At 36.3% G+C, this 26,632-nt stretch overlaps 2 protein-coding genes and 1 long non-coding RNA gene across 18 annotated transcripts in view; 1 reads left to right on the top strand and 2 right to left on the bottom strand.

Annotated features, from left to right (window-relative positions):
* Positions 1-3,002: 3,002 nt before the first annotated feature.
* Positions 3,003-16,374, bottom strand: LOC125389386 (uncharacterized). Its single transcript, XR_007228447.3, has 4 exons — positions 16,094-16,374; positions 13,305-13,423; positions 13,046-13,086; positions 3,003-11,148 (listed from the first exon to the last, which is right to left on the bottom strand). It is a non-coding gene; the product is annotated as an uncharacterized LOC125389386 (long non-coding RNA).
* Nap1l3 (nucleosome assembly protein 1 like 3) lies at positions 13,536-16,095 on the bottom strand. Its single transcript, XM_048417940.3, has one exon. The coding sequence runs from the start codon at positions 16,015-16,017 to the stop codon at positions 14,311-14,313; it is 1,707 nt and encodes a 568-aa protein (XP_048273897.3). The 5' UTR covers positions 16,018-16,095; the 3' UTR covers positions 13,536-14,310.
* A 192-nt stretch (positions 16,375-16,566) lies between the features above and the next one.
* The window catches only part of Fam133a (family with sequence similarity 133 member A), a 33,186-nt gene continuing 23,120 nt past the window's right edge, over positions 16,567-26,632 (top strand). For 2 of the 16 annotated variants that reach the window (XM_048418023.3, XM_048418020.3), the window contains exons 1-4: positions 16,971-17,094; positions 17,503-17,553; positions 19,286-19,310; positions 20,918-20,953. The gene's annotated coding sequence lies outside the window, so the exon portion shown is untranslated. Of the gene's footprint in view, positions 16,684-16,966; positions 17,095-17,502; positions 17,554-19,285; positions 19,311-20,917; positions 20,954-21,592; positions 21,666-26,632 lie in introns of those variants that run through there. The other 14 variants (XM_085684883.2, XM_085684879.2, XM_085684877.2 and 11 more) reach the window with 13 other exon arrangements.

Below are 26,632 nucleotides of genomic sequence, written 5' to 3'. Positions count from 1 at the left end.
TTGGGGCATCCACCGTTGGCCTACAGTAATCATTTTTTATTTTGATAGCAATTATCCAAATCTACAGGTGTAAGGAATTACTTAGAATGACAGACACAGATGCACACATATATACACATGACAAATTTTATGTGATTGTTATCTCTGTACATTCATATTGGTCCAATGTTAATTTTCTTTTTTTTTTCTATTGGTAAGTAGTAATGTAGGATGCTATCATTGGGGCCTGATTAGTGAATGACAAGAAACTTTCTATTAAACCTCTATGATATTTTTGTTTCAAAACAAATAAGTTAAAATATTACTAATTAAGTAAGTATTTAAAAATTGAGTTGATTTATTTAGTTGACTAAAGCCATTGGTGATAAAACGATTATTTTTGCAGTATTGTTTAGTTAGATAAGTTGTTAATATCTGTGGTTCACCAAACTTTTTCCAAATTAACACATTTGGAGGCTGCTACAAAACTGCCTCTGAAAGACTTTCTTCCACTTGGGTCAAATTTCCACTTGGGTGAAATTTGGGTCAAAATGATGTAGAATTCCTAATCAATGCCACTTTGCAGAACTCAAGCATGGTAAAGTTTCCTTTAAGCCAAGACTGTAGCAGCAAGACTATGGCAGCAGAGAAGAGCTATTTGAGGAAAAAGTTTCACAACTTGGAAAGTGAGGTCAAGTACAGAAATCACAGAAGCATTCCATCTTTACTTGTGAGAGCCACTGGAGACAAGTAGTTTTAGATGATTTATTGGATTATATTATTTAACATTAAGAAGGAAAATAGTTCAAGCAAAAGGAAGAAAAAAGGGGAAAATAGCCCAGGAACAGACTTTTTTAAAAATACAAACCACTAAAGATAAACAAACTCTCCTGGAGGACATAAGAAAGACTTGCTTAAAATGGCAAGACTCACTGGCCCTTGGATGAAAAGACTGGGTATAACAATCCCAATTCTTTGTCAATTAAACTACAAATTCCAACAGACTCCAATCATAAGATCAACTATTTTTGTTAGATGCAAGAAGTTAGTCTTGCAGAACCAGAGGTGCTGTGGTTCATGGGAAAAAGTAGATTGAAATGTCAATTAAATTTTAAAAGAACTTTCATTAGGAAACATTTTACCTTATATCATAGGTCTTAGAAATTCATATCATGAAAAATGTATACTGTCACAAAAATAACTGAAAATAACTAGAAATAGGTACTATACCATAAAAGAATGAAATAAGACAATGACAGAAGTAACTAGCTCCTTGTATTTGCTAGTCAACATTCAATGAATGTCATTGAAAAGAAACTTTCTATGATGCAAGTAAAAACTATATATGTCCTCAAAAGATTAGCAAATAAAATATTTTGATGTATTAAGATATTTATAATAATTCAACAATGGAAAAAGATAAATGTGGCAATATCCAATATCAAAATTAAAACTCTTCTTCAGTAAAGGAGAAAAACAAACCTCCAAATCTTAAGAACAACTGTAAACAACATATTTACCATGCCAATATTTACATGTGTTCATTGATGAACACTTGAGTTTGAATAAATAAATGGATAAATTTATCCCTCAAGGAAGCTGAATCTTCCTAGAAGAGAACCTATTTCTACTTCCTTAAACTAATGTAATTTCTAAATGTATTCTAAATACTTATCCTTATGCCCACGTAAGTATTGCTCTCAACTCTCATCAAGCAAGCTTCCTTTTGCAACAGATGCAGACTACTACAGAGATCCACAACTGCTCAAAATGTAGAGAATAGCTTTTATACTGTTTTGTACACTTGTCAAATTTTATGGCTAAACATATTTAACAAGAACATACATTCAAATATAAGTGGTATTGTAAGGAAAATAAGCCTAATCATTTTGCTATATTATTAAAGAGAAAAACATTTATTAACACTCTTCCTAAGACTACTCTAAGAAGTAATTTTGATTAAATTGTTTTCTGTATAAATCCAAGTAGATACAAAAACATAATATACAATAATTTATATTTTTTTGTTTTTAAATGTTCTTCAGTATTTTGTTTTATTTTATGATTATAATCATCATTTTTTGAGACAGTGTCTCATACAATTCAGGTTGGCATGAAATGTATTACATAGTTGAGTGTAACCTGGAATTCATGATTTCCCTTCCTTTTCCTTCAAAGTACTGAGATCACAGATAGATTCTGTTATGATTTTAGCCAACTAGCATGGCTGACACTTCTGGTTACAGGACCATGCATGTGCAGACAAGTCCTCAGGCAAAAATACCTACCCTCTCCGGGGACCTTAAAAGGCCCACAGGCGGCATGGTTGCATCACCTACGTACGACACAGCTACTTAAGACCTTGCACACACGTGTGAGCTCCGTCATCCCGCTGTGTAGTAGCCAGCCTTTAAAAGCTGGATGTGCCATCTTAAGCTCTCCCTTTTTATACACCGACTTTACCAGTTCTATACATGTCTTCGTTAATAAACTCATAAGTGGGTTTGCTGCATGTTTTGTGCTTCCTTCTCTCTTGTGCCAGGTAGTTTCATTGGTGCTGTGAGTCTCAGTAGGCTCTCCTGCCCCTCTCCTGGGGTCGGGATTCAGAAACAAGTAATTTTTCCACATACAACCACGTGTTCCATCAGCCTGAGCATGACATCTACACACATCCCTGGCTTCAATTGGTGAGGTTCCTCATCCTGGTCAGCTTAAACTTTTCTCTGAACCTGGGGAATTGACTTTTAAGCTCCTACAAATCTTCAGGTATTCTAGAAACAGGGAGAAAGCTTCCAAACATGGCTTTCCGGGCTACAGTTGAGCCCCTTGCTGACATTCATCTCTGTTTTTTTTTTCATAGCTAAAAACATGATCAGACAACCCAGGGTAGTCCACCCACACTAGCACTACACACACTGGGAAGTACATTTACTTTGAGGCCCAGGGTCCTTCAGATTTTTCCTTTCCTTTTCTTTTTTCTTTTCTTTATCTTTTCTGTTTTCCTTTCCTTTCCTTTCCTTTCCTTTCCTTTCCTTTCCTTTCCTTTCCTTTCCTTTCCTTTCCTTTCCTTTCCTTTCCTTTCCTTTCCTTTCCTTTCCTTTCCTTTTCTACCACTTGTAAGAAATCCCCACTGGGATAGACTGCTCGGAGTGGCCTCTAGTCTCCCTGACTTCTGAGTTGCTCATACTGGAGCCAGTCAGGTTTCAACACTCAGCCTTTAGAAGAGACATCTTTCTATAGGCTTTGTGGTGTTGCTATTTTAAAACCCACCTATAGGGAGGAGACATCATCCTTTAAGCCTTGAGGTGTCGTTGTTCTTGAGTGTTTTCACCGTTTTAGCTTTAGGTAACAAGCCATCAACCTAACCTTCTTGCTGGGATGCCTTTTAGAGGCTCTGAAACCCCAGGCCTTAATGCCCTACTTACAGATTGCCAAACTTGTCCATCTTTGCTTTAAAAAAATGTCCTCGTCACCATTTAGATAACAATTTAAAGTGATTGCCTAATGACACCTTTAATCCCAATATTCTACAGGAGTTTTCTAACTACTGTCAGCGCACAGGCAGATGGAAGGTGTTTCCTTATATCTAAGACTTTTACTACCTAAGCTCTAAATCTAAGCCCTCTGTCCTTGCAAATTGTTCATCTGCTCACATGTTCCTGTCTTTGCCACTTGAGCTGTAAGAAAACTCCACTTCTGCTCTGGACGCAGTTAACAAACCCCCACATTTCCGACATCAGTGGGCAGCTACTTCTGCTTCTTCAGCTCCCACTCTGAACCCCACTAAGGAACCCACACCTTTCTAACCTCAACAAATACTTCCACTACTTCCTCTTCCTCTGGTTTTCTGCCTTCCTCACTATCTCTCTATGTTTGCACCAACACCATGCAGGCTCTGTTGCCTTTTTCAGCTCTCCCCCCCACCATTAACTATTCCATCAGCCCCACTGGATCATCCCTCCTCTCTGGTGCCAGGCTGCAACTGTCACCTGGCTCTAAGACCCACCTTTAGTCCTCCTTTCACGTGCTTACATGCTACCATGGAAACCAACTCTGATCAAGTCAAGCCAGCTGCAGCTCTCCAGTTGTGAGCCAAGCCAAGCTGGCTGCAGTACTCCTGTTGCAAGAAGTAGCCAGCATAGATAGATTGGTTAGTGTACAAACCCCCTTCTCCCTCTCAGAACTCTCCCATATAAAACAAATCTTGGATCCTACACATATAATTTTACCTCTTTCATAAAGCAATTCTGATGCATTACTGAGCCTTATAATCTCACCTTTCATGATATTTATATGATCCTATCTAATAATCTACTTCCTGAAGAGTGCAGGCAAATTTGGGAGCAGGCCAGACGACATGCAGATGAAGTTCACCAAACTCATGCAACATGCCACCTGGAGGCAGAGGAGGGCCACGAGCAGGACAAAACTGGGATTATAATAATACCCGAGGTAGAATATTAGCTAGGAATTGGTTTATGACTTACCTTCTGGCAGGTCTCCTTGTAAGGCTGCCCTCAAGCCAGTAAACTATATATAGTAAGCTCTCAGAGGTTGTTCAGGATACGAAGGAAATTCCTTCTTCATTTTTGGAATGCCTGACTAAAGCTCTGTTACAATATACTAACTAAGATCCAGAAACTACAGAAGGCAGACAGTTACTCATGACTCATTTTTTCCCCTCAGTGCTACCCCAACATTAAGGCTATTCTTAGATGTTTCTAGAAAGGCCTCTTGACTCCACAGGCAGAAGTCTTAGAGTTGGCTTTTAAGGTGTACCACGCAAGGAGTTACAAAGCCTTTAATCATCACTGTCACATGATAGCCACGACCCCCCAATGGGCCGAGGTGACACCGCCTGATCCATTCTTTCCCTGCTGCTCCTTTGCTCCTAGGGGCTCAAGAACCACCAGGCCCATGTGGTCAGTTCTTATGTATCAAATGTGGAAATAATTGCCACTAGGACTGAGCATGCCCTAACCTACATCTTGATCCCATGAGACCTTGTCCAAGATGTCATAGGGAAGGATATTGGGTAGTTGATTGTCCTCATGCACATTGGGCAATCAATTGTCCTCGTGCACATAGGGCAGCCGATTGTCCTCGTGCACATGGATACATCAAATCCAGAATATTCCCAAGTTGATGTTTTAGGTCTGGCCATGGACAAGTTGAGGCTGCCTGGGCTCCTTTGACCTGACTACAACCGTAACATCTGTGCTTATACAGGCTCCATTTCTTTATCTCCCAGATTTAACTTGCCCTTTCTCCCTCTATGTAACAGAAAAGGAGGGATATGTCCTTGATGTCCTAGGACACCAGTTGGGATCTTCCTTTGCACGTGTGGCATATCTGTTAAAGGAGCTGGACCTCACCACTCAGTGCTGGGCACCTGCATATGTGCTTTAGCAGCTGCTGATCTTATTTGTGAGTTAAAGAAACTAAACTTTGGATCACCTATCACTGTGTTCTCCCACCACAATCTGTCCCATCTTTTAACTTACAAAGACTTACTATCCTTACCCGCTTCCCGAATTCTTTCCTTCCGGGTGGCAGTAGTAGAATTTGCCATACTCACTTTCCAATCCTGCCCACCCCTTAATAACTCAAATCTCCTACCTCAATCTAACATTAATTATTTCCCCTCTCATTCCTGCATAGAAACCCTAAAGGATCTACTGTCCCACCTCTCACATATACAGGAGAGCAAACTGTCCCTGGCCACTTATGCCTGGTACACAGATAGCATTCCTTTTTATGTGAGGGGACCCATAGAGCAGACTATGCCATAGTGTCAAATACTGGGTTGGTAGAGGAACAGGCACTCCCTGCCCATACCACTAATCAGCAGACTGAATTAATAGCCTTTACCCGTGCCTTCCAGTTAGCAAAGGGATAATCTTTAAATGTTAACATAGACTCCAAATATGTCTTTCATATCACCCTATTTCACACAGCTATCTAGAAGGAGCGTAAGCTCCTTATGATGAAAGGAGGATCCATAATAACTCAGGTTACATTATGGACATGTTAAAAGCCTCCCATCACCCAACGCTATAGGAATTATTCACTGCCTGTCTCATCAGACCAACTGTTCCATTATTTCTAAGGGAAATAACCAGCCTGACCAAGTAGCTAGAACAGCAGCTTTCCAGAGCCCAAGCCTACCTCAGTTACCTCAGGGGGTTCATACAGTACAGGCCACATTCTCACAGTCACCTCCTAACACTTGGCAAATTCAGTCCTACTTACATCAGCTCATTTATCCTAATAGCAAAGCTCTGTTTCATTTTGTCAAGGCTCACCTCCAACCCATCCCTGAGGACTTAAGTGTTCTTAAAAGCTATTGCTGCTTCTTGTAAAATCTGTCAAAAGTCAGATCCCAAGACCAAGTATTAAAGCTTCCTTTTCCTTCTAGGAACTGACTAGCAGCTTGATTTTACTTATATGTCCACAGTCTGATGAGTTAAATATCTCCTGGTTTTGGTGGAAATCTTGCCTGTGTAGATTGAAGTGTTCCCCACCACTAATAAGAGGGCCCAGAAAATTTCAGATGTTGTTCTCTAAGAAATTATCCCCTGGTTTGGAATCCCAACATCTCTTCAGTTGGATACTGGCCCAGAGTTTATCTCCTAGCTCTCTCAACTTTATCTAAGGTTCTTTAACATTCCCTGGCATTTTAATATCCCACACCATCCTCAGTCTTCAGGGAAGGTAGAATGAACTAACCATTCCTTAAAAAATGTTCTTGTTAAGATGTCACAGGAGCTTCAGCTTGACTGGGAAAATATTTTGCCTTTGGCCCTTCTTAGGCTTAGAGCTCTCCCAAAAAGATCCTTTTCCATCTTGCCTTTAACTCATGTATGGGCAGCCAGTTTTAATCCCCAGTCTTTCACCTAAAAACCCTTCCCTAGCAGATGACCTGCTTACTCCACTGTTATCCAATCTTCCCTCACTATTATGGGATTTTACCAACTACTCATTACCTCAACCATGTGTGAATCCATGCCTACCATTGAATAAAATAGATCAGGTACTATTCTCCCCCACTAGACCAACACCTCTCACGTTTTTCCCCTAAATGGTAGGACCCTTTTAAAGTAATTCTTGTAACTCCCACAGCTGCCAAGCTAGAGGGACTCTCTCATTGGATACACCTGTCTCATCTTAAACCTTTTACTCTCAAAGCTCAAGAAAGCCCTTTGTATATGGTAACTTATGCTCCCTTAATTTCCAGAGGATACCACAATCAGCCACTTTTTCTCCAGTTCCAGAAAAGTAAAAGTCTCATCATCATACTCAACTCTCTTTTGCCCAAAAACTCCATATACTCTCCCTCTTCCTCCTATCTGTTTTACCAACTTCTCTATATTTCCAATTCATACTTAAATTTCCAGTTAACCACTCAGTTGTTATTATAGGGCCTGGTGCAGGAGAATTGTCTGCATTCTGCCAATCATGTTTTAAATAAATGCTGATTGGCCAGGTAGGAAGTATAGACGGGTCAACCAGACAGGAAGTAGAGGCAGGATGATGAGAACAGGAGAATTTTGGAAAGGAGGAAGCCCATTCCTCCCCAGTCTTGCCCAGACAACCAAAGAAGCAGGGTGTGACCTGCCAGCTGAAAAATGTACTGAGCCATGTGGCTAACACAAATAAGAATGGGTTAATATAAGGTACAAGACCTAATAAGAAGCCTGAGCTAATGGGCCAATCAGTTTATAATCTTATGGAGACCTCTGTGTGATTTTCTCTGGAACTAAAATGGCTGGGGGACCAGGTAGGATAGAACCCCAACAAGCCAGTCATCATGTTACAGGGACCATCATTAAACATAGAGTCAGAGGTACAAAGACTGCCAAAAGCCAAGGTGGTAAGAAACAATGAAGAATTTAAGGACATTCACAACCCCAGACTCTAAAAAACTCACAAAACAGATTTTAACTTAACAGGTGTATCACTGACTGCAACAATGTCTCCTGGATTTTAAAGTGATACCATGATGGAAAAGAGAACAAGTGTCTTAAGATATGCTTCAGGTAAAACATTGAGGGGTCTAGTACTCTCCTTTCTAATAAGTCCACCTTCTATTCTTCCCCCCTCCCCACCATTTTCTATTCCAACACTATGCTCTCATAATCATAAGCTTTTAATAAGTCTAAAATTTATTTCTTTTCAAACTTTTTCATAAGCTCCGGGGAGCAAATTGGATCTATCTAAATGGAGCAGACTCACCAAGAATAAGTATTATTTAATTCATCCCTTATTATTCCTGGTCTTGGGAATCCCTGGGAAATTCCCCCCTCCACTCCACCCCCCAAAAAATCCCTCCAAATTTAGACTCTCTTCCCTCAATCAACAGGATCTAAAATTTTTCCAAAAATAACTTTCTGCTTTTCCAGAATATCGTGAGGTCCAAGGTGCTAGCCAGCCAGTTCCACAGAGCCTGAAAAAACCTGAAAGTAATCAGCCACCCCAGTACGAGGTCAAGCAGCTCAACTCTCCGATTCCCACACAATCATCAAAAAGCAGTCTCAAAAGACCTGACAATGCCCACAAAATTAGAAAGAAAAAGTCACAAGAGACCTGATGACACCCCATTCTCACCTATTAAAGACTCCAAATTCCCCAAAGTTTTATAATAAACAAAAGGAATGCCTATGGCTGGCATTTCTGGGTTCCAGTGCCACGCATGTGTGGATAAGCCCTCAGGCAAAAATACCTAGCCACCAGAGGGACCTTAAAAGGCCTTGTGTGACCCATGGGTGTCATGGTTGCATCACATACGTATGACTCAGCTATGTAAGCCCTTGCACACATGCATGAGCTTTGTCACCTGCATATGATGTAGCTAAGTCATAGACATGCACATGCGCTAGGCAGCCTTTAAAAGATGGAACACGATCTTCAGACTCTCTTTCTGCACATCGACTTCACCAGACCTGTACATATCTCCTCTAATAAACTTTTAAGCAGATTTGTTGCATATTTCATGCTTCCTTCTCACTCTTGTCAGGTAATTTCAGATTCCATTAAGCCAGGCAACATACTTAACTCCATATTTTACTACTTATTCATGTGACTTTATAAATAAGTGGGTAGATTATATGTACTAATAATGATTAGCTCCTAGTCACCAAGAATGAATCCATGTCCCATTACGGAAAGAAATAAAAGCACTTCGCCTTGGATTCATTTAGCCAAGAATTAGTTCAGATTGGATTCTATACTTCACATTTTCTGTGTCTTTCATTCTGTCTGTCTGCATGACTATGAAACTATGCCTCCTTGAAGGCTGTCTCCTGAATCTGTTTGTTACTGTCTGTCCTTGTGTTAGTCTGTTAGGTGACTATGTGTGTGTTTGAGTGACTGGTGTGTCTCTAAGAGAAAATGTCACTCTGTCTTCATTGAAAATCAGAAAGCAACAAATAGGTAAGGAATGAGATACTTTACAGAAATCTTTAAGTTCGAGAAGGGACTCCAACTGGCTCCAACTGGTTATAATTGGTTCAGATAACAAATACATTACTTAGCAACTGATATCCGAGAAAGATCCTTTCAACATTTATAGTACACTTTAACAAGTTGTTTAGAACTTCTGTATTTGCTGTTTTCACAAAATGAAATACATGAACTGTTCTGGGCCAGGGGGCATGCTAGAGTATAATTTAGATTGCAGCTTAGGCAGTAAAAGGAAATCCAAAGAAAGTAAGATTACTACACAGTTCTCTTAAAAGTTAGAGTCACAATTGAACATTCCTTTTTTTTTCTCATGAATTCGTTTAAAGCACTGTAAAATTTCAAGAGCAGAAACATGAAAACTAATTTTAAGTTGAACATCTCATTTAAAATGTGATTATCTTGGTTTTTAGAAAGGTAATTTTCATTTCCTTCTGGTCTCCTGATACTCTTGTAATTCTCAATTTCTGAATATTTTGAAGATCAAAGATCACTATAACATTTGCTTTGATCTGCTACACATTTGTTTTGAAATATATAAGTTCAGATGCAAGCAGAGACTGCTTTTTCGTTTCCTGGCTGCCCTAACCCAAGTAATCACATAAAAACTATATTAATTAAAACACAGCTTGATCTATTATCTCAGGCTTCTTATTAACTAACTGTTACATCTTAAATTAAGTCATTTCTATTGATCTATGCATCACCACAAGATTGTGCCCTACTGGTTAATTTTCCAGTGTCTGTCTCCTTCGTTATTATCTAGGAATACACCTAAGCTATTAGCAAAACACAGTTGTAATCAATACAGTTTGTGTGATTATTTGGGTCTGGGAAGCCTGAAAATGAATGAGAAGTCTGTTTACATTCAGGTGTAACATAAATGTATAGTTGAACAATTTCCATACTAATGTTTTTATTTTTTACCACTTGTTTCTCAAGTTTACTAATCCTCTCAAAATCTAAATCCCCATCAATTTTAGGATATTCAGTTTTTTAATCTGTCATAACAGCAAACCCCATACAGTACTCATATCATTTATAATTGCTTAAAAGTTAATAAATTATACTTATTATTGCACCATTATTTATGGTGGTTATAAAAAGCTCAAATGAGAGTGTGTGTGTGTGCATATATATACACACACACATATATATATATATGTATATGTATATACATATATATATATATGAATTTCCCAGCTCCTATAATTCTTGAGTAAATTCAACTCCAATTTTATTCTTCCCAGTGCATACCCCACAGCATCTTAAATGAAAATACACCTGTATGGCCAGTGTGAGTCCTGTTGGGCATTACTATGGATTGTGCTAATATTTTTTCAGTCAGCTCAATTCTTCAATGATTATTAATTATTTTTAAGAGATTTAAAATAAATTCATGTGTATAGTTTTTGCCTGAATTTATGTATGTGCACTTCATGCATTCTTGGTTCCAAAGGCCAGAAGAAAGCACAGAACCCATTGGAACTAAAAAAAGGTTATAAAGGTTATTAACCTCATCTCCAGTCCCCATTTGTTTTTGAGACAGGTTTGCAAGTACCCCAGTACTCCATAATTTGCTCTGTGGCTAAGTATAACGTTGAATTCCTGACCCTTCTGTCTACAACTTCTAAGTGCTCTTCTATAACTTCTTTAGCAAACTTTGCTGCTGCTGCTGCTGTTGCCAGTCTCTCGTCATCTCATCCTGGCCTGTTAAAGAAAATAGCAAATGTTTAGACTGACCAGGGTGGAGCAAATGCTCTGCCATCATAAAGCAGATGGCATTAACTGTTAAGAGTTAAAGGGTGAAGTGGCAGAGGACACTCTCTTGTTCAGTTTGACAGTATCAAATTGGGCACTTGGTTTCAGCTTTGAATCACAGCAAAAAAGAACAAAGAACACAAGAAAGGCATGAAAGACTTTGCTCATTGTTTCTCACAGTGGCTTCATTCTCGGGAGATTTATTTTTATAACATCCATTGGCTTATGAGTTGCAACAGATAAATGCAGGCTAATGGATGTTGCAGGCTAATAGGATTTCCTGCTGTTCAAAATCGTCCCAAGGAGACAAAGCATCCTAGAGACAGCTTGTGTTTCAGGAATCTTAATGTTACTGTTACACACCTTTTGATTTTTTGTAATTTCATCCCTTCGCCAATCTCTATACTTAAAATTTATACAGTAGTAGGAAACTCCTGGTAACTTCTCTTATACCTATTCAGTGTAATTCACCTTTGTGTTTGAGTCAATAACTGGAAGAACAAAACACCATTTACAAGCCAGTCATATTCTAATCTGTTTCTGTGTGTTTACATTTTCAATGTGAAAAACACAGAGAAAAAGTGCTATACTTTATTAAGTTTTCTAAGAAGGATGTTAATTTCAGGTAATCTTTTAAAGATTCAGACATAGGTGTAACCTAGCAGTTACACAATATAGTCACTTTGGCAACCTATGAAGCCACAGAACAAGGCATATTATATTTGTTTATTAGTCTTCATTTTGGTTCTACCATACAAGTAAATGTGTCTTATAAATTCTTTTTTAAAAATCATTTATATATAATTTGAAAGTTCTATATATTGATACATGTTTTAACCAGAGCCATCTATCACTACCACTCTCCAATTCTCCCCAATCTCTTCTCCCCATCTTCCTCCCATCTTCAAGATTTATTTTCTGATTTTTGATTTTAATATCCCCAAGTCCTATTAGTGCCATCCATATGCACATGCTAACTTGGCAAGCTGACAAACTGCATTATAAATATTTTCTATTCCCATAGACTTATGCTGATCTCAACTTTGGTCAGAATAGCTTCTTTCTGCACTGCATAACAGTTAATGTAGAGACCCATAACTGACCTAAGTGCTGATTATAAATATCTCTAGGGTGCTCATCTGATAGGTCACCCATGTTCTAAGGACTCTTGACAAGTGCAAAAATCTCGATTAAAATGGGCATTCTTGGCTATCTAACAGTACTGTGAAAATAAAAAAAAATGTTTCTTGATATTTATAACATAACTTAAAGACCCAAGTACATTTGATTAGTAATATACACATGTCATGGGTTACATATATTTTTCTTTTTACATACATGGGATAGAAAATTGTTATTAAGCAAGAATAAAAGAAAGATTTTGAGCTATATAATATGCCTTCTAGGGGTACACTGATTGCCAAAGTAGATACATTTTATAGTTGCTAGGCAACCCTTATAACAGAAACTTTTAAACTTTTACCTGGAATGGAACATCCTTCTTAAAACTCTTACTAAAGTTTAGCATTTTTTCCTCTGTATTTTTCATAATGAAAAAGTACACACATAAAAACAACGTGGGGTCTAGGATGATTATTACCAAATTTTATGCTCAAAGTTCCAGAAATTCTATAATCCTGTTTTCTTCCCATCAGACATTTCCTATCATCTTGAAGGAAAACATGTGTATGGAGAAAGAGAAATGTGAAATAAGGTAATTTATTATATCCAATGCTTATTACGTTTTTATACTCTTTATACCCAGTGCAGAGCACTTTGGTAAATCTGAACTTAGGGAACCTATTCCTCTTGCTAGACTCAACCCAAGATTCCAGGATGCGATTACCTTGAGACCAGCTGTGATGTACAGATGCAAAATGATTTCACCTATTGAAAAAAAAAAGAACAAAAGTCATAATAGCGGTGACCTCCTCCAGATCAACGACAGAGCAGGTACTGGGTATTTGAAACCATTAGCTCATATCTTTCTGGGTGAGATACTCTCCCTCTTCTCCTCCCAACTGTTCCCTCCCCTACTTCATTCCCTTCCCCTTCCCTACACACATATCTCTTACCCTTCTTCCTCCCAATTACTTCTTTCTCACCCTTTTTCTCTCCCTTATCTACTTCCACTTTTGTCTTCTTCCTCCCATGATCTCCTCCTTCTCCTGTCCCATTCCTCTCCAATATCTCCAATGATATCTTCCAGTTGAAGAATTATGATCTAGGAAATATATCACAATGTTAATAGTCATATATTTATTAAACAGTCAAAGGCTCAGTATTCTATACTTTTTACGATAAACAAATTTTATAATTAAGAGAAAATGGCAAGGTTTCATAGCATGGCATTTATTTGACATTTATTTTAGGGTGCAATAAAAGAACAGGAAAGCTTATCAAATGTAATGAAAGGCAAAGTAAAACACATTACAATAAAAATATGGTTTCAATTACACAATATACTATGATGTAACTTTTTAAAATACTATATTCAACACCTTAGTGGGAAATAATACTTTTGCTTATAGAACAATATTTCACACACACTAATTTGGAACTGACAGATATTTTTAAATATATCATATTTTTTCAAGCAATTACATTTCACAATAGAATGTTTTACTTAGAATTATTACTACATTTCTATGGCAAAGTAATGAAGGCACAACTAGTGCAAGCAGATTTAAGTCCTTAATCTTCTGTGCTGAAAAAAGAAAGAGAAAACACATATACATTGACATTTAAGTTTTGCTTTTTCAGGCAAAAATTTGTCTATCGAGTTTGATGATTTGCACAGGTACAATCTAATAGGAACATGACAAAACGACTTCACAAAACCAACACTGTAGCACCAAACAAAACATGCTTTGCAAAATTAACAGTAGTTTACATATTTTGAAGAATATTTCAACAGGCAAGGTAGAATAGCAGATGCATAAGACACTATTTTAGGACATTACCAGTAAAAAATGAAAACACCAGACTATAAGGAGCAATAGTGTTCAGATTATAGGGTAAGTTTTGTCTTTTACAAGGTTAGGTAAATCTGTTTCACTTCTGCTTGCTTGACTTTTTAATGTTCTTGAAAAGCCTTTCAAGTTGCCTTTTTCACTTGTAGTACTTCCTGTTTCCATAATCCCTGACATCATGGTAATAGGGATCATTGATTTCTCCTGTGAAATAATAGATTGATTTCAAGATAACATTATCATGCAAAATTTGACCAATTTCAAAGTCCTCATCAAGTATAGCATCTTCTCTTGGTTCCAGCTTCCCAATCAAAGGAATCTCAGGAGGACTAAAGAAATTGAAGAAGGATGCATTAGGAACCACTCTTGGCTGGACTTCAGTTTCTCCAGTGGCAGCTGGGCGACTCCGGGTAGTTGTCACTGTAACATCTTTTCCTCGTCTCCAGTCTATTTTGCAGCCTTTGCACTCTTCAATTTCCCATCCCCAAGCAAAGAAAGGGTCATAGTGATCTGGTTTCGACCTTATTATGTATGTCTTCACCAGGAACTCATTTCTGAAGTATGGGTTAGGCAAGAAGTGAAATTCAAAAGTATAACTTATAGGCTGGCCAGGATTTGAGAACTTCAGGCTAACATCGGATAAGAACTTCAAAATGGGCTCATCATATTTCTGAATCATAGGCCCAAGCTTATCAACATTCTTTAAAACAGTCAGCCAGTAGTCAGGAATGCCTTTAGGATCTTCTCTCTTAGGCTTTCCCTTTCGAGCCCTTTTAACATTACCTCCTTCTTCAGGCCTTGTCTCAGGAACTCTTTTTTGAGCCTCTCTTACTGGAGCCCTTGCTTTAGATTCTTCTGTAGGCTGATCCTTATTTTCTGCATTTGCCTGGGGAACTTCTTTGGGGTCTTCTTTTTCTTCAGGATTTATCTCTATATAATCTGCAGAGTTTGCCTTTTCTTCAAACTTTACCTCAGGAATTTCTTCAGAGGCTTCTTTTTCTTCAAGCTTTACCTCAGGAATTTCTTCAGAGGCTTCCTTTTCTTCAGCCTTTACCTCAAGAATTTCTTCAGTGACTTCCTTTTCTTGAACTTTTTCTTCAGGTACTTCCTTTGGAATTTCTTTTTCTTCAGTTTTCACCGCAGAAATTTCTTTAGGAGCTTTGCTGTCTTCAACTTTTGCCTCAGGAACTTCTTTTGGAACATCCTTTTCTTCTTCCTTTACTTCAGATTTTTCTTTACAGCTTTCTTCTTCTTCATCACCCTCTAAGGGTGGCATTTCATTAGGTGTGTCATCCTGCATTTCCTCATCGTCACTGAACTCTTCTTCTGAATTCCACTCACATTCTTCTTCTGTAGGCTCATATTCTGCATTTATGATCTGAAAACGCTTATCATAAAGAGGCTTATTGAGTTCAGCATATTTTCTTTCAAGATCATGAATTGCCCTTAAAAACAAGGTGTCTACCTTGTCACACTCATTCTGAATATTTCGCAGTGCCTGCACCCGATTTCTCACAGCCTGAGGCAGCTTATCCATAAAATGTTTCCCGGAGGGATGCCGCTGGGCCCTTCTGGAAGGCTCAGGTACCCTCTTCTTTCGGTATACTTGACTGCCACTGCTGCTGCTACTACTGCTACTGCTGCTGCTGCTGCTACTGCTGCTGCTGCTGCTGCTGCTGCTGCTGCTGCTGCTGCCGCTGCTGCTGCTGCTGTTGCAACTAGAGGTACTGCTAGAGCTATTGCTGTCAGATTCTTCCCCAGAATCACTAGCTGAGCTAGCCATCACCTCTTCAGCAACCCCATGGGCAGCAGGTTCTGTGATCATTTTAGGATCCGCTTCTGCCATGCTGCTAGTCCCGCAAACCTCTTTAAAGTGGTGACAAATGAGATCGCACACCCAGAGATGGGCAGAAATGACTCACGGACGCTCCGGAGGCAGCTGCGAAGGCCCGGGCTATCAGGCGGCGGCGGCGGCGGCGGCGGCGGCGGCGCAGGAGGAGACAAGCGACAGGCTACCGGCAGCGACAAGGACTGCAGTGACTGCGGCGGTGGAGCGGCCTGGGCGGGGCTACGGAGGCGGCGCTCAGGAAGCCGCGGCAGCGGAAGCTGGCCCGGAACCTTGGCGACAAGGGCTGTTCAGCCGCAATAAACCGGGGCCGAGACGTGCTGCAGTCGAATGGCGCAGTACCGAAGCCAGAATGGGCTTCTGGGTTAGGATGGAGAGCCCCTCCCTTTGCTGACACCCTCTCATTAATTTCGTTCCCCGGATGCCTGTAGTCGCTCCTCATTTGCTGAACAGGCTGGATTGACTAGGGTTAAGGCCAACGAAAGGCCTAAGGCGGCCGCTCTCTCTCCTGGCTCCTCCCACCTTCCCAGATGCTCCTTAGTGGCTAAGGCACCCTTCCCCCAACCCTAGACCGGGTCTCTCTTAACAACATTCTCTCCTTATGTGGTTTCTAATTCAAAGGGAGATAAAGAAATTTAAAAAAAAAAAAAAAAGCGTAGACATGAGGTAAAAATTCCAGCTATAATTCCTAGCAACGGAAAAAAAAAAAAAAAAAGAATCCCTTTAGCTCAGCAGCCCAGAATTCCTGTTTGGTTGAACAAGGCCTCCACACCGCGAACTGTTAATGAAAAAAAAAAAAAAAAAAACCTCTAAATGGCGTCATTGCATGCTGTGACTGGATAATTGGGGGTGGGTGGGAAGGGACACGCAAACAAAAATGATTTTCTCTAAATATTCTATGAGCATGTGTTTTCACACTTGAAAAGGGGGAGTCGTTTATTGGCAGAGGGGGGAGGGGCCAGACAGCAGGCATATTGCATTCCACGTAGCAGATTTAATAAGTGCTGTCTGTGATGTTTGGCAATCCTGGTTTATCTGGTTTATATCCATCTACAAGGTTTGCGAACCCATGTTGCCGTGAGTCAGTCACATCATTTTTTTAAAATCGTATTTCTGTTTTAAAGCTGGCATATACTGTACTCTAATCGTATTGCTAAATTGCCACGTAGTCCTTTTCAATGCTTGCAGCAAAATTTTAGATAAAACAAAGGGGGATTAAAATATAAGGTGGTATTTTTTTTATCGGAGAATTTATTTCAGACTTTTGTGCAGCAGGTTTCAATTCCACGAACAGCAGGATGGGAGGAGGGGTTGTTATAACGCAAGTGCATCATCTGTAAGCGTTTAAGATGTCATCTGTCACCAATTTCCTTCTAATTTTGAATTGTATCCATATTAAAAGGATGATTTACAAGTCCAGCAATATGTAAACAAACTTTTGCTAAATGAAGTTTAAAAACAGATATTTGCTATTTTTATTTACAGGATTCAGTTCTGCTACAACCAAAAAGACCAGTGTTCACTTTCCGTTGAAAGGTAAGGACATATTAACACCCTTTTTTATGAATGACCAGAATTGCACATCTTTGCTTAAATAAAATTTTACAGATCTGGCTTGGCATATATATAAGAAAATAACCTACTTAAAATGTGCTCTTTAAAGTTGATCATAGTCTATAAGTGTTATGTTAAAATATAAAATATACTCCATTATTAATTTCAAATGATGAAATATATTAAAATTTGACAAGCTTTTGTGCCGTACTTTTCATTATAGAGTTTGTGCTTTTCATTTAGTCACTTATTTTTAAGTTAAGATATTAGTTTGAAAATAAACTTGTATTTATCTGTAGCTGTCAAATTATATGTGTATTTTAAAGATTAATATTCAGTATAGAATATTCTGATTATAGTGAACCTTTAATTATAGCAACCAACTGATAAGCATTTTAATTTGTTGATGCTTGTCCTTCCAGTAGTATCCTTATGTTTGTATACCCCAGTTTCTTTATGTATACTCTTTTATCCATGTGACATCATATGATAGTTAGTAATTTTCTGATTTATAGCTATATTTTCATAGGAAATAATCAATTCTTTATTTTTAAATAGATCTATATTTCATTATAATTGTCTTGAACTATTTAACCGGAGTCTTTTTGTGGGTACTATATATGTATATATCCTGAGTACCTATAGCATGAATTAGTATGTACTTCAGAGCATTAACAGAGTTTACTTTTCTAGATATTGGATTATGAACTAAGTCTTATGGTTATTTAGTAATTTTGTACCGGTTGCAAATGTCCACGAAGATTATTAAAATGTAAAAGGTTTAAGAGTTCATCCATTCCAGTATTCAACCAATTATGCCCGTGTCTTTCCTTTGACAAGTATATTAGTAATAAATGCTTACATTTAATTTTTGTTTTTTAATTTTATTGATAACACACACTATGTAAAAAATAATTCAAAACAATGGCCTGCATGATAAATATTGTACTTCCATTTATCTGTAGTTACAGTAATAGACATTTCTAAAATAAAGATACTTATATTTTATAGTAATTTAATAGTGTAATTTACATGTTAACTTCTATACCATCAGAGATTAATATTTCTGAGTCAGTTGTGAGTTAAGATCTAGATTTGTTTATTTTCCAGAAGTGAGTCTGGAATACAAGAATCACTCATGTTAGGGCACTTTATCTCTGACCTATAACTACAACCTTAGATATTTAAATTTTTTATATTGGTAGCTACCTATTACTTTTTGAAACACTTATATAGTAATCTTTTCATCTGTGCCTATTGAAACTGTTTATGTACCATGTAAACTGACTCAGTTGGATCAATTTCTACTTTCTGTTCATTTTTATTGAACACAATTTCAGAAAATAATGCAATGGGGAAAATTTTTGTTGTTTTAGAGATAGTCACACTATGAATCCCACGATGGCCTCAAACTTTCTGTGTATCCCAGGCTTGTTTCAATACTATGGGACTTTTAAGGTCAATTTATATTTTTTGAAATTACTTGAATTGATTGAAATAAGTTGATATATTAAATAAAAATAATAAATCAAATGTAACTCAAGGTATTTCCAGAGATTACTATTATTCTCATTTAAATAATATTTTGTAATGATTTCTCAATTCTCTAAACATCATTTCTTAGATTAGTAGTAAGACTGAATATCTTTTCATAGTTTTATTTTCCATTTAGCAATAATTTGTTATCTGCTTTTTCCCAAATGAATGAAAAAAGAATTAATCCGTGTTGAACTCAAAAGGTAAAGTGACTTGAGCATTGAATTAATGAAACCATGAATATTTTAGAAAATATCATTGCTATAACATTCCATATAAATCTTTATTATAGGGTTTAGTATAAAGTTATATATTTAGAAGATTTTTATAATTTTAAATTATGAATTCATATTCACATACATATTTTGTAAATTCTTTAATGGGAAAGAAACATATAAAAAGTCATACAAAATAGTATTTAAGAATTTTATGATTTTTGATTTTTTCTATAATCTGTGAATTTTGAAATTAGATGACAGCTTCCAATCATACTACTCTTTCATATATTTTCTTCCTTAGGTATTATATATCATTCGGTGTTTTACTTATTAGATATAATTTATATACATACACACACACACACACACACATATATATATATCATATGCATTTCTTCATGTAATTCATGTAAGCAGTTTAAGTACAACATATATTTTCTACTATAAGTATATCTACATGCTTTAGTTCCAAAACATTATGTAGCTAATTTTCATCAGAAGATTATGTATAAACTTCATACACAATGAGTGCTCTGTCTGTTCTTTTATCTTGTTATTGTTTATCTAATACTAAATTCTCGTTCTTTAGAGTAAATAATGTTTATCACAGAAATTCTTAGCTACACAGGTTATACATGAGTCTTTAAGAACTGTGTATAACTTTCCTGATAAGGATATATGCATAGATCCTTGTATTGTTATCTCTCTCTCTCTCTCTCTCTCTCTCTCTCTCTCTCTCTCTCACACACACACACACACACACACACAATGGCAAGTGTGTCAGTGTTTGTTCAATTACAAATATTTATAAAATGATGCATAAGCAGCTTATTACTTTTAAGCTTTTAAATTAAAATGGTGTAAATTGTATGTTTGTTAACATGTACACATGTGTGCATGTCTGTGTATGTGTGTCTGTACTACCTGGAAGTACATATAGAAGTTAGAAGACAAATTTGAGGAGTTGATTCTCTCATTGTACCATGTGTCCAGGTTAGCATGGCAAGCATTTTTACCCACTGAGCCTTGCTACAGAGACCAGTTCGTTTTTTTCTTATTGTTGTGTCATTTGGAGATGAAAAATCATCCTGACAGTGTTACTTAGCTAAACTAGTATCCCATTCCCCATTTTGTTTTTAAAAAAGCTATTAAAATCAATGTATGCAACAAACTTTAATAAATCTATACACATTTGGCATCATCTCTGCCATTAAGATAACAGATTTTGTCATACCAAAATTTTTCTCACACATCTACATATCTATAGTTCCTCCCTCTGTTGTTTTGTAATAATTAATCTATTTAGGGTCCTATACATTAATTTTTGATTTTTGCTTTTGTAAATTAACAGTATCATTGAATATTCATCATGTTTTGCCTGTATTCATTCTCTAGCAAAAAAATTTCAAAATTTATCCATTTTGTATGTATCAAAAATGCTTTTCCTACTTTTTATTGAGTAGTGATATATTTTGTGTAAGTAGACTATTCTTATTCATCTGTTTAAGTTTGACTTTGTGAATAAAGTTGCTATGATCCCTTTGTGAAAAAGTATCGATATGGACAAGGACATATGTTTTTGTTTCTTTTAGAAAACATTCCTAGGAGTGGAATGGCTGGATCAAATGGTAGGTGCATGTTTGCCATTATAAGAAATCTATTTCTCAAATAGGTTATTTTCAACTCTACCAACAGTAAAAATATTTGCTGTGTTCAGGGTTTTTAAATATAACCATTCTTATAGGTATGTGGTAGCATAGTCTTGTGGTTCTTATTTGCATTTCTCTAAAGACTACTGATGTTGAGCATCTTTTCATATGCTGATTTGCTAATCACATATGTTCTGTGAAGTATGTACTCATATTTTCTCTATTTAAAAATAAGTATTACTTACATTGCTACTATTCTTTGAGTGGTCTTCTATACTGTCTACATGAGTCCTTCATGTAAAAAAGGTTAGCAAATCCAGTGTGAACTTATTTTATCTTCTCTCAACATTGCCTTTAATACTTTTCAGAAAAGAGAAGCTCTTTTTACAATTAAAATGAAGTCCAAGTAATATTGTTTTCTAAGTATCATGTGTCATCCAAAGTCACAGTTTTTTTTTTTTGGCTTTTGTTTTCTTGTCTGTATGGTCAATGATATACATACATACATACATACATATATATGAACATATATATTTCGATTTATTTATTTATTTATTAAAATTTTCCTCCTCCCTGTCTTCCTTCCACCCCCCCTCCCCCCTCCCCCTCCCTCTCTAGTCCTAAGAGCAGTCAGTGTTCCCTGCCCGGTGGGAAGGCCAAGGTCCTCCTCCCTTCATCCAGGTCTATAAAGGTGAGCATCCAAATAAACCAGGCTCCCACAAAGTCAGTCCATGCAGTAGAATCAAAACCCAGTTCATTGTCCTTGGCTTCTCAGTCAGCCTTTATTGCCCGCTGCATTCAGAGTGACCAGTTTGATCACATGCTCCATCACTCCCAGTCCAGCTGGCCTTGGTGAGCTCCCATTAGATCAGTCTCACCATCTCAGTGGGTGGACGCATCCCTCGTGGTCCTGCCTTCCTTGCTCATGTTCTCCCTCCTTCTGTTCCTCATTTGGACCTTGGGAACTCAGTCCAGTGCTCCAGTGTGGGCCTCTGTCTCTGTCTCCATCCATCGCCAGATGATGGTTCTATGGTGATATGCAAGATAATCATCAGTGTGGCTATAGGATAGGGCCAGTTGAGGCGTCCTCTCCTCAGCTGCTCAAGGAACAATCTGGTGACCTCTCCTTGGACGTGGGAACCCCTCTAGAGTCAAGTCTCTTGCAAACCCTAAAAAAATGGCTCCCTTAATTAAACTATTTACTTCCCTGCTCCCATACCCACCCTTCCTCCATCCCACCCATCCCATTCCCCCAAGCTCTCCCGTGTCCTCCCCTTCTTCCTTCTCTCTATCCATTTCCCCTTGCATCCACAGATACTATTCTTTATCATTTTTTTTCTAGAAATTTAATGCTTTTCAGCTTGATGTTTTGGTGTGTGACAAAAATATCTGGATTGAAATCATTTAAATATTTTTTCATAAAGATATACATAACTGATTCAAATTCAAGAGACTTTCCTTTCTCCATTTATATGAATGTACATAATTGTCAAACATTATTTGTCTGAATATGTGTGCTTCTACAATGAACCGTTGTGTTACTGGTTTTAATCCCCAAATTGATAGGCATGCATTTATTAGATATATTCAGGAGAGAATAAGAGCCAGTGTGGGATAATAGAATTTCATTACAATGGAGAGAATTAAAGTGCACAAATTTTATAATTGACCTTTCATTTATTCTCCAAATGATTGAGATACGGAAACAGACAGAAACATTATAAATCTAGAGAACAAATAAACATAAAAAATAAGTTGGTTTTATGGAGTTGGCTGTGTATACATATATACAGCATAACTATAGAAATAGTATTTTGCAGTTTTCAGGAATGTAAAAAATGCCTTTGTGTTTCTTAATCCAGAGGCCTTTGTTTACTATAATTGAAATACAAATAAATTTAAGATAATATCTTTTATGATTGATAACTAATAGTAAAATTATATTGTTTGTTATTTCACAAAATTATTTTCATTATAATACTGTACTTCTTTCTTATTCCTTTATAAAATATACAAATGAACTGAATGTGGTGTATAGACAGAGGTTTTGATATATCAATATATTGTCAATATAATGATAATTTAAAATAATTTTAAAGTATAATTGTATGTGTAGCACATAAGATCATACATATGTATGCATATATTTTTACATATGCATTTTACACTAGCTACATCATGAACTGCTAGATAATCTGTTCACATTTCTTGGCCTGGTTTCTGTGTATGTTTCTGTTAATTTCACTAAACATAATGCACTGCATGCTCATGTTTGTTGTCACAAATTACAAGATTTCTATTGTTTTTTTTTGAATGCTAAATAGACTTAACTTCATATGCATTCCAAATTTTCTTTCCTGGTGTTTATGATCACTTAGATTAATATTCTACCTTGCTTATTTTAAATAATGGCATAGTGAATACAGATACCAGCTGTTTTCCTAACATACTGATTTCTTGAACATACTCATTTCTGTAATGGCTTATTAATTTACTCACATTAACAGTGTTAAAGGTTACCATTTGCTCTCCATCCTTAACAATATTAGTAGTCTTTCTTTTTCATGATAACCATTTCAACAGGAATGAAATGACACTTGATTATAATTTTATTTGTTTATTCCTTGATGATTAATAATATATAGCATTGATTTCAAGTATCTGTTATTTTGTATTTCTTACTCTGAAAATATATATTTAGTTTTTTTTATCCATTTTTAACCTAGTTATAATTTTGATTCACTGAATGTCTTATGTATTTGGAGTATTAAACACTTAGGAGATCAATAGTTTGCAAACATAATTTCCCATTCTACTTTTTGAATCTTCACTTTGTTGATTGTTTCTTTTACTGAGCAGAAAATTTTCACGTTATTGTGATCTCATTTGTCTATTTGGTTTATTTTTTATTTTTACTATTAATAGTCTTCAAATTAAAATTGCATACACTGTTCAAGAATGTAAAATCTCTGTCCTTCCTTCTTGACAATTCCATTCCCTCAAGTTTCATGCCTGAGGCAGATTGAGGGGCCATTGGCAGTGGCACAAGAATGTATCCCTGCTGCTTGTCTTGGATTTTTGTGAAGCTACTTTCTTTGGATGGATACCTTATTCAGCCTAGATATAGTAGGGAGGGCCTTGGACATTCCACAGGGCAATGTGCCTTACCCTTTCTGAGGATTGGGTGGGTGTGGGGTGGCAGGGTATGTGGAGGGAAGAGGAGTAGGGGAGGGAGTAAGAACTTGGATTGAAATGTATAATGAAAAAAGATAGTCTGTTTACTTGTTAACAAAATAAATGTGATAATTCAAAAAATAATGTAAAATCATAAAATCATAAAAGGATACATTTACAGTGGTAGCCAAAGATTTTTTCTTACAACACCCATTGAAATTACTATAATTCCAATAAAGTATATATTTTAAAGGATGTTTATTTGTATTTTTCATAATTTATTGAAGACAGAGGAAAATGTTGAAGAACTTAAGCAGTGTACAGTGTTGATATGTATTTAACCTCAATAACTGTCAAAAATTTATTCTTTATTTGAATACAAGGAACATAATGTGTTGATACTATCTATCAACTTCAAGGCCGAATAGAAGAAACACAATTTCATTATCTGACTGTGCTGAGGGAAAAACAGTCTCATGGTAGTGCAGATATACTTGCAGACTGAAATAAATACATGTACATTTACCATTCAAAATTGTTCATTTTCATAAATATATATATTTTAAAATAAAAGTAAATATTAATTTAATTTTGCACATCATAATATGTCCCCATTCATCATGAAAAATTTCTTGCTCTTAAGCTACACATTTTGTCTTCTCTAAGACAAATTTACTTTATCTCATGGCCCTGAATATTTTTATTCCATTATAAATATGTAACATCAAGTTTATTTGCAATTACATATATCTTAAATTATAATAGCACTAAAATTGTGAAACAGTAACTTCTGTTCTTGATATTTATTTAGTTATTTAATTTTGTAAAGGTTTATTTATTTATTATGTGTGCTATGTTCTGCCTGCATGTATTCTTGCTGGTCAGAAAAGGGCACCAGATCTCATTATAGATGGTTGCAAGCAACCACGTGGTTGCTGAGAATTGAACTCAGGACCTCTCAAGGAGCAGGCAGAGTTCTTAAGCCCTGAATCATCTCTCTACCCCCCTGTTCTTGATATTTATAAGCTCTCTTTTAAACTTTGTCTGTATGGTATGTGCAGAGTTTGCCTTTCTTTCTTTCTTTTTCTTTCTTTCTTTCTTTCTTTCTTTCTTTCTTTCTTTCTCTCTTTCTCTTTCTCTTTCTCTCTCTCTCTCTCTCTCTCTCTCTCTCTCTCTCTCTCTCTCCCCTTCCTTCCTTCCTTCCTCCCTCCTCCTCTCTGTGTCTTTGTCTCCCTCTGTCTCTCTTTCTCTGTCTCTCTCCCTCTCTCTCTCTCCTCAACAAGGTGTCTATAAGAGTTGCAGGACAGCCAAAGCTATCTATATCACTCTGGCTGTCCTGAAACTCTCTACATAGACCAAGCTGGCCACAACCTCAAGGAGATTCACCTCCTTTTGGCTCCCAAGTGTTGGGATTAAAGGCATGTGCTACCACACCCAAAAGTATAAGATTCAATTTAGTATGTCTGTGAGGTAAGCTTAAATATTCAGCTAGTACATTTATTTTCATTTATTTTTCTGTTGATTACTTCGTAGTTCTCAGTTGTTCTCCTTGGAAGTGAAAAGTTTTTGAGAGATATTTAACTGAATCTTATATTCAATAGATAAACTTTAATGTACATTATAGGTGTTTCTGTGTATTCATCACTACAAAATTTGGAGATTACTGTACTTATGTTTATTATTATGTATACAATATATAAATGTTATTAGGATTTTTGTTTAGAAGTAGATCACAGGATAAATAACACTTTCATGTACTCTAATAGTGGATACTTATCCTCAGCATTATGTAGAAAATGATCATATCTGTGAATGAATAATAATATGAAACTTAATCACGTTTTCTGTTGTGTTTTATAAAATACATTTCTTTAACTGTAACATTTTAGTTTACACAATAAGCAGTTCCTTTATATTCTAACTTCTCAAAGTCATATATTTTTATTATTAAAAAAACATAGATATAAAAACAGATGATCTGGCATTATATATTGTATTAAAGCATTAGATTTAAGGAACAAAAACTGTACTTCTGGAACTACAACTAAAATTTAAGTTAATCATGGCATCTCTTGTATTTCATTCTTACCTTTTATATTCTTATAGAATCATCAGCTTTAGGAATACCAGCTTTAGGAATACCAGTTTCTCTGATACACAAAAGTTTTATAGTGAACTAACAAGGAATATAAAAGCCAAGTTACCTTGAGAAAAAGATGGATTTCTTTAATTCTAATATATCCAAAGTTGACGCCAAAATACTTTATTCAAAATTAAGTAAAAAATATCCCCGAAACTTTTCCACAAAATTATCAACAGGACCAGAAGGATTCTTTACTTTGAGTAATTGAAATTACCTATAAAATGTGTGAAACCATTTTGAGATTCGCACAGTTAAATATAATTTTATTTTGAATGTTCAATTATTCTCTACAATTTGTTGATACTAGTTGCTATATGAAATTAAATTTCTTCTACCTGTGC

The sequence above is a fragment of the Myodes glareolus genome, chromosome X (assembly GCF_982192425.1).
Source record: "Myodes glareolus chromosome X, mMyoGla1.1, whole genome shotgun sequence".
Classification (NCBI taxonomy): domain Eukaryota; kingdom Metazoa; phylum Chordata; class Mammalia; order Rodentia; family Cricetidae; genus Myodes; species Myodes glareolus.
This window is presented reverse-complemented; position numbering and strand designations above follow the sequence as displayed.

What these genes read in the sequence shown, in the direction of transcription:
- Nap1l3 (XM_048417940.3), bottom strand. Translation starts at nt 16,017, where the DNA reads ATGGCAGAAGCGGATCCTAAAATGATCACAGAACCTGCTGCCCATGGG.